The sequence below is a fragment of the Entamoeba invadens genome, assembly GCF_000330505.1.
Source record: "Entamoeba invadens IP1 unplaced genomic scaffold scaff_1105074724328, whole genome shotgun sequence".
NCBI classification, from domain to species: Eukaryota; Evosea; order Mastigamoebida; family Endamoebidae; genus Entamoeba; species Entamoeba invadens.
The window spans coordinates 8,093-16,431 of record NW_004440100.1 but is presented as its reverse complement, the minus strand read 5'-3'; the positions used below and the strand labels follow the sequence as shown (position 1 = coordinate 16,431).

At 33.8% G+C, this 8,339-nt stretch overlaps 4 protein-coding genes across 4 annotated transcripts; 2 read left to right on the top strand and 2 right to left on the bottom strand.

Annotated features, from left to right (window-relative positions):
- Positions 1-2: 2 nt before the first annotated feature.
- EIN_314600 (myotubularin, putative) lies at positions 3-1,204 on the top strand (the record flags this gene model as incomplete). Its single annotated transcript, XM_004253634.1, has 2 exons — positions 3-12; positions 63-1,204. Coding segments are annotated over 2 exons (1,152 nt in total), but the record flags the coding sequence as incomplete, so codon positions are not given.
- A 1,212-nt stretch (positions 1,205-2,416) lies between these two features.
- EIN_314590 (bromodomain containing protein, putative) lies at positions 2,417-3,493 on the top strand (the record flags this gene model as incomplete). The annotated part of the gene is made up of 1 exon (XM_004253633.1): positions 2,417-3,493. One exon carries the CDS (start codon positions 2,417-2,419, stop codon positions 3,491-3,493), a length of 1,077 nt encoding a protein of 358 aa, XP_004253681.1.
- Positions 3,494-3,750: 257 nt separating this feature from the next.
- Positions 3,751-4,953, bottom strand: EIN_314580 (hypothetical protein; the record flags this gene model as incomplete). The annotated part of the gene is made up of 1 exon (XM_004253632.1): positions 3,751-4,953. One exon carries the CDS (start codon positions 4,951-4,953, stop codon positions 3,751-3,753), a length of 1,203 nt encoding a protein of 400 aa, XP_004253680.1.
- A 473-nt stretch (positions 4,954-5,426) lies between these two features.
- EIN_314570 (hypothetical protein) lies at positions 5,427-6,530 on the bottom strand (the record flags this gene model as incomplete). The annotated part of the gene is made up of 1 exon (XM_004253631.1): positions 5,427-6,530. One exon carries the CDS (start codon positions 6,528-6,530, stop codon positions 5,427-5,429), a length of 1,104 nt encoding a protein of 367 aa, XP_004253679.1.
- Positions 6,531-8,339: the final 1,809 nt, after the last annotated feature.

Here is an 8,339-nt window from a genome sequence, read left to right as displayed (position 1 = left end):
GTGATTCGATCCGTTCCTCATTGATACATACACACCTCTCACGTTTGTATCAAAAAGCACAGGGTCTATGCATGGCTGGTCGGTTTATAACATATACTCCGAGTTTTCTCGTCTCAAGTTGGAAGGGAAATGGAAGGTCTGCGAATACAATGACCGCTACGAAATATGCAATTCATACCCAACGCTCCTCATTGTTCCCGTCGATATCCACAAAAAGACGTTACTTGCTTCATCGGACTTTCGAACGAATGGGAGAATCCCCGTGTTGACTTGGTTCGACCAAAAAAGTCAAAAGGCGCTTTTGCGTTCTTCACAACCAAAGACTGGGTTCACTGGAAAAAGTGATGAGGATGTATTACTTCTTTTTGTTGAGGGTGGCGAATCGTATGTACAAATATACGATTGTAGAGATTACTACTCTGCTCTTGGAAACAAAGCGTTTAAACAAGCCGGCTTCGAGTCGACCTCCGAATATACATTTTGTTCGCTGGAATTCCTTAATCTGCCAAACATTCATAAAGTGCGGGAGTGTTCGTTAGAACTGTACAACTCTTTTCTTTCGGGTCGGGAATGTTTGTCAAATTTACACAAAGCTGGCGGCTGGATTCTGAACATTCAAAACATTCTCCAAGCTTCCGACAGTGTTTCTAAAATGCTTTCACAAAAGTCCGTGTTGGTCCATTGCAGTGATGGGTGGGACAGAACGTCACAAATCTGCAGTTTGTCGCAAATCATATTAGACCCCTTTTACCGAACAAAACTCGGGTTTGCAGTTCTTGTGGAAAAAGACTGGCTTGCTTTTGGTCACCAATTCAACCAGCGTCTTGGCATTAGTCACGACATTAATGCAACGTCTCCCATTTTCTTCCAATTTCTTCACTGCGTCCATGTCCTTTTAATTCAAAACCAAACTGCTTTTGAATTCAATGACAGTTTTCTTCAAACTATTGCCGATGAGCTAATCACCGCTAGGTTCGGCACCTTCTTATTTAATTCCGAGAAAGAGAGACGTGAAAACAAGGCTCCAAGCTCTACTCCTTCGCTGTGGGACGCGATTTTGGATGATCCACAATACACAAACAACTCATACAAAACCTTGGGAAACCGACTAATAGTGAACACTTCTTTGTTGTGTATAAGCGGGTGGCTTGGCTATTTTTTGAGGTATTCCCATCCAGACATCGCCAAACTCACTTTGTATTGAATTACTCCTGTTTTTTACTCGTTTTGTTTGCCAAAGATGTTCTCTCTCTGTTGTTTCATCGTTTTGAAGGTGTTTTTCCACTTTTTTATGCAAATAGAAAATATATTTTGAATGTTAGTTTCGATACACACACATTAGAGAATACTACTATCTGTATGTATATTCCAATATATCTTAAATTTTTTAAAAGTCAAACCACGTTGACCAACCCATGCTTGATTAAACACTTAACTCAATATCTTATTTCTTATGAATTATCATGGATCAATTTATGGGATCTGGTACTGAAATGAATATTGTGAAAATAAACTATAAGAATAATAACAATAGCTAAATAATACAATTCAGTTACTATTCTATTTTGGTCTTTTTTTGACGTTTTGTTTTGGATGGACTAAAATCAAAAAATAGCATAAGGCAAGACCTAGTAGACCTCACTACTCAAATTCGTAATATTTAAAGCATTTGTATTTAGCCTTATGAATATTTAAAGGGTGAGACCAACACGGAAAACACGCCGTTGACGTTGGTTGAATTTTAACCAACAATGAAAATTAAGTCAAAATGCAATAGTTGACGAACAGCGTGTGCAAACACTTTAAAACGTCCTGCAACACACTTTAAAACAGTTGGTAAATTGTTTCTCGTCATCAACAACTCAATTTGGCACCATCTCGAAAATCAGAACAAAGTTGGTTTAGCCAAGAGAGACTTTGTCTAATTGTCTTTTCAAGTAAAAGTGGACAGAAACACTTCCTATGACTGTTTGTATTGTCGTTCCACTCGCTCCACACCTTTTACGAATCCCGCTTATTTTTCAAAACTCGAGATTTTTTTCAACAACAGCTGAAGCAAAAAGTGCTCAGCGCTTCACCACAATATTATCTCTTGTGCGATCATCGGAGACTTTATTCTTGCACCGTTTGCCTTTTGTATAACATTTCATAAAACAAAATTTCTCCCAAAAGTCACGCTTTATTTATAGCACCATCTCGGAATCCAGAATTCCTTTTTTGTTTTTTCTTCACATTTTGTTGAAAATAGAACTATATAGTATAGTTTATTTATTACACATTATTGTTTCAAAATGTCATAAAAATTCATTATGAGTTTCCACGCTCTCCAAGCAAAAATAGAATAATGAGATGGTCTATGGATATCATAAAGTAATAAAGAGATTAGGTTTAACTTGTAAATCCTCATTTATTCCCAATGCGTACAAGTAAATGCCTGAAGACGGACACTCACTATGTCGACCTAACACTCGACGACCTCTACAGGCGCGAGGCCGATCACTCCGACGATCTGATTCGGACTTCCCCCAAGGAGGACTCAGACAAAATTTGTTGTTCCATTGATTTTCCATACGACAAACCTTTATCCCCACCCGCAAATAATTCAAAAAACATCAAATCCGCTAAAAAAACAAAAAAGTCTAAAAAAAGCACAAAACGATCGAATTATTTCCCCGATAAAAAATCAAAGAAACTTCAAGACGACGATTTAACAGTGACTCTCGACGTTCTTTCAACTCTTTCAGTTTCCGAAGAGGCTCCTGTGAGAAAGTCTTCCAGTGAGATTATTATGACACCACAAGGTATTCCAATCCATAAACCAGAACATATCTCGGGAAGGCGCCCTTTATCACATGAGGTCTTGCCTTGCAAAGATATTCTTAAGACATTGAAAAATCTTCCCGAAGCTAACCCATTTTTATCCCCAGTCGATCCTATTGCACAAAATCTTCCAGATTATTACATCGTTATCACAGAACCGATGGACCTCGGCACCATCACAAAAAAATTGAGAATGGGAGTATACGACCACATCGACGACTTTGCCGCTGACGTGCGACTAACATTCAAAAACGCAATGAAGTACAACCCCCCTCGGAATATGGTTCACGTCTTTGCAAAAACACTCCTCAAGTACTTCGATGACAAAATAAAGGAGTTGTACCATTCAAAATGTACAATCCACGCAAATGTTGAGAAACGTCACAACTACTGGAACGACAAACGTGAGTGGATAGATTTCCAAAAAAGTATATTCGAGTTGCAGGAAGAGGCGGGAATTGCTGCTATGCAAACAACCCAATTTCTTCCACTCTCCTTTGAGGAGAAATGTGATCTATCAAACAAACTCGAGGAAGTCGAGGGTGTCAAACAACAAGAGGTTCTTGAATTTCTCGGTAAACAAGACGCCGAGGGAGACGTGTTCATCGACTTGGACGATATCGACGACGAAGTCCTGGCCGCGCTTAATTCTATCGTCTCTCGACGTAAATGATTTCATCCATGTTTTTTGTAGTTTTCATTTTGTTTTTGAAAGTTCCCCAATTTTTTTCATATTGTTATTTTCAATTTGGTAGAAACACCCAATTCGTTCAGTTGGGTGTTCCAAGTGTGTATCGTCGTGTTTTAAAGAGAATTCGCAATAAGACAATTGATTTTTATGGAAAGGATTTGTAAATAATAATAACAATTTGTTTGTTGTTAATTAATGACAAAAAAATCAAAACACAATCGGGTATTTTGTAGAATCAATTATGAAGGTACTTTTGCATCAAGTGAAGAGTATTTGCTCTTTTTTGATGATTTTCTAACAAACACAATAATAAGAACAATGGCAACTACTAGAAGTAACACTACTATAACACTAGCGACAGATATGCAAGCAATCGCGGTTGTTGAAAGCCCATTTTCTTCGTCTACGGGGATGGAGTATGCATAGATATAGAACGACCGGTCCGTGACAGAATACCCTGTATTCACAAACCCAATGGAGAATTTGAATTTGTTTGAATTGACCACATATTTGACCCCGTTCGTGTTCCCACAATCAAACTGTGTTATTTCAACATCATCTTCAAAAAGTATTTGAAGGCCGGGGTACATATTATTGCACAGATCCAACTCAACCTTTGTGTTTTCAGGTGCATTGGCCTTGTACTTATATCCACAAAACCCTTTTCCATCGTTCATACTATAAAACGGGATCGTTTCGTACCTTACATATGGGAATATGTCGATCACCTGCTCTCCTTTGTTGATCACACTATTTTTATATTGGAATTCAACATCGACAACAGTGACATTCATAGATTTGAAAGTCACCAAAAACTGCATGTTATCCTTTTCCGACTCAAATTCAACAACACTGGCTTTGAAAATTGTCGTACTCATGTTGGGGTGCTTTACAGTAGTCTCGATATCCATAACAGATGAAATATTTATTGTCATAATTCCTTGCTTTTCCATTGAAAGTTTCACAACTGAATCGAAAATGCCTTCTGTTGGAAAAAGTGTTGTCGAGATCGTTTGTGGGAAGATGTTCTCCACAAGTATTGGTGCATCTGTAGTTCCTTCGAATGTTGGATAAAATAAAATGGTGTTATATGGGGTGTTAAATATTAAGTGAATCATGTGGACGTGCCCAGGCGATAAAACAAGATATACGTCGTTTGAGTCTTTTTCACATTCAGTGCCACACGTTTTGTAAAATTGCATTTCAATCGCCTCGGTCGCGGTGATGTGAAATGTGAGTTGAGTTTCATAGACATTTTCTATTGCAAGCCACGCCCCAGTCGAGTTAGTCTCGCCGTTGCAATCGATTGTGTCAGGCTCGAAGGAATCCTTATAGATGGTAACTGAACTTTCAACAGTAGAAAGCGGTGAAAACGTGTATGGCGACTGACATGTATATGACAACGAAAGTCCAAAGAGAACAAATAGCACAAGTGGCTCCATTTGCTTTTTACAAATTTTCACTTCTTTTTTGTTTCTTTTTCCTTCACACAACTTTTCGAAGATGAAAGAAGATGTCGAATTCTTTTTTTATTTTAAATTTTTAATTTAATCAACAACTATTTGATTTAATAATAATAGTAATTATAATTTTATTATCAACTATTACTAGTACCAAATTTTTAGTTTATGACATACTATTTTATAGTACATATTTTACAAATTGATTATTTATTTATTAGTTAGTTATTTAAGTTTAATAATAAGTTATTATTAATAACAATGAATTTTGTGCGTGTTTTATTTTTATTAGTTCCAAAAAAATGTGTTTTAATCGACACAATCCACACTATTGAATCACAACATAAAAATGGTATATGATGTTTAATTTTAATGTTTGAAAAAATACAAACAATATTAGAAACAACAATACAACCAGTAATTATCGGTTTTGTATGAACAGTTTTAAGTAAAGTTTAACATATTTTTGGGACGTTGTTAAAGTAAAGAAATTCTTCATTGCTTGCGTTCGTTGATAAAATCAAATCCAATGGCAATTCGCTTGTGTGTAAATTTGAACATTGTTGGAAACAATGGTTTCCAACATTAATTGGTAGAGTTGGAATATTGATGTGCTCTAACTTACAACAAGATTTGAAACAACAATCGCCGATTTGGGAAATATTTTGTGGGAGTTCTACATGTGTCAGATTTCCACATTCACGGAAACACGAACTTCCAAGTTTGTTCAATTTTTCTGGCAAAGACAATGACCTCAAATGAAGACATCTACTAAACGCAGAACTTCCAAGTTCGAGGAGTTTCTGTGGAAATTCAAAATATGAAAGTGATGTGCAGTTTCCAAAAGCAAAGTCTCCAATATGAGAGAGGTTCTCTGAGAGTGTGACTGATTCCAAAGACATACAGTTGTAAAAACAAAACATCTCAAGTGATTCGATATCTGGTGGTAGTTCAAGAGCGCGGAGAGAGCTGCATGAAATAAAGGTATGGCTTTTTAAAGAAGTAATGTATTTGGGCAAAATTACTTTTTGGAGTGATTTACATTTGTTGAAGACAGAGATCCCGATCGAGGTCACTCGATTGGAAATGTCGATTTTGGAGAGTTGTTCGCACTCAGAAAAGCTGTTTTTGCCAATCGATACAACACTTGTTGGAATTATAACTTCTGTTGCTTTGCTCCTATAGAAGCAGTAATCACCCAATGACTTAACACCATTAGGAATTTTATCGCCAAATGTTATTCTGTCCTCTTTTGTGTAAACCACTCTTTTGTAAGTTATTGAGGGATCTTGTTGTTCTGCAACTGTTTTGTAATCGACTTCATATTCCACAACCTTTTTAATGCTTTCGAATAACTCGTCTTTTGAACAATAAATATGTTGAGTTTCCAACCGCGGAAAGTACTTCCTAGTTTTTAAAGTGAGGGAAATTGGGTTGAAATGAAACCTCTCAATATTTTCTCTGTATTTTTTACAGACAAACATAAGAGACACAAAGTCAGAAAACGTTTCGAAGTATTTGGAAATGATCATCATTGAATACACATCAATCATCCCCATTTTAGTTATTTAAAGCGGTTTGAAATACTTTTTATTGTATAAAGCAAAGACCTTTTAAAAGTCAAAGTTTGAAATTGTTTAAGTCTGAAATTATATTTTGAAGCTAAAGTTGTTGTTTTTGTTAATTAATATTGGAATAATCAGGGAAACTTTTTCGAAAAAAAAGAAAAAGAAATTAAAAAAAGAATCTAATGAATTTAAAAATACTTTTTAATAAAGAATTTTCTAAAAAATCAAAAGTGCTTCTGCTTGTTGTTGTATTTTTCTTGGGAAAAAGTCAAAGGAAAAATACAAGAAATAATTTATTTTTTAATTTATTTTAATTATTAAAAAACTATTAAATTAATTAAATTAGTAGGTTACAAACTATTAAAAATAATTAATGTATTTTTATATATTATTGATTTTTTTATTATTTTTTAATAAATTTTTAATAATTTATGTTTTTATAATTCAATCTAATTTTATTTTTTTGTTTTTGGTGTTTTTTTAAAAAGAAATAATGGTTTAACAATAATAAAGTGCCCTTATATTTAAAATAATGCTTGATTTCCCTAAAATTTGGTCAAAATACGCAACAAATTAATTTCGTCACAAAATTGTAATTATGTTTAGATTTGTTTTTTAGATCTTCAATAAAAAAAAGTTATTATAAAACAAAAATGATTCGAATTTAAAATTTTGAGTTACATCAAAAAATACAACTTAAAATCACATTATGATGGACTTTGTAAATGTTGACAATTATTTAACGATTAAATCAATTTTAAATATAAATAGTAAGCCCACTGAAAAACCAATTACAACTAAATGTGGATAATTCAACGAACACCATTATTGAATGATTGAAGTGTTTGTCATGATATGTTATAATTTAACAATCACATCTTATTATAACAAATTGTTGAATGAAATAATGTTGAACTTTATTACATTATAAATACTATATACTTTTAAAAGTATGTACTTCTCAGTTCTTTTTGAATGTTTTGAATCACCAAAGTAAACCCACCATTTTTTCTATTTTGTTTCAGAAAAGCGTGGAGGGGTACACATAAAGTATGTAAAAAAGTGGGATTTCAGGTTGTATTTACATTTAAATAATATTATAAGTTGTTTTATTATAAGAAATAAGACTGAAATTCGCAAATAATATGTTCTATACATAAAGAGCCTTATCTTTAGTTGTATTAAAATATACCAAAACAGTAAAGAAGTGATTTCAAGTAATTAACGGAGAACTAGAAAAAAATAAAATGTCTCAACAACAACTTACACGTTTGCTTCAAGAAAAAGAAAGATTAATGAAAAACTTCGAGCGGTCCAAAAACCTGATGAAAGTTTCCGAGGCATGTGCGTCTATAGTCGAGTTCACAAAAAGCAAGATCGACCCATTCAGCCCCGAGTATAAAGACTCAAACCCATGGGACAAAACCAGCGAAGGTGGGTGCTGCGGTATAGTCTAACGAGTGATAAATGATTTTCATGTACTTTTTCACTGCTTTCTTACTTCCAACATCCCAATTTTGTTCTGATTTTTTTGTACTATTCATTATTTACAAAGTATTATTAAAAAGTCATTTGAAAAAACGAATAATTGTACTATATGTATTTGGTTAAATTATCAGTAGAATTCTTTTTTTTAAAATCAAAGATGAACTCAAAACTAATAACTGTAGACACAAATTAGTAATTGAAAAGCTCAAAAATGTTTTTTTAACTAGTTGGTTTTATTCTAATCTGGATTGTCTGAATCCAAAATATAATTTCGACAAAAAAAATTATTATATCAATAATATATATATTTTA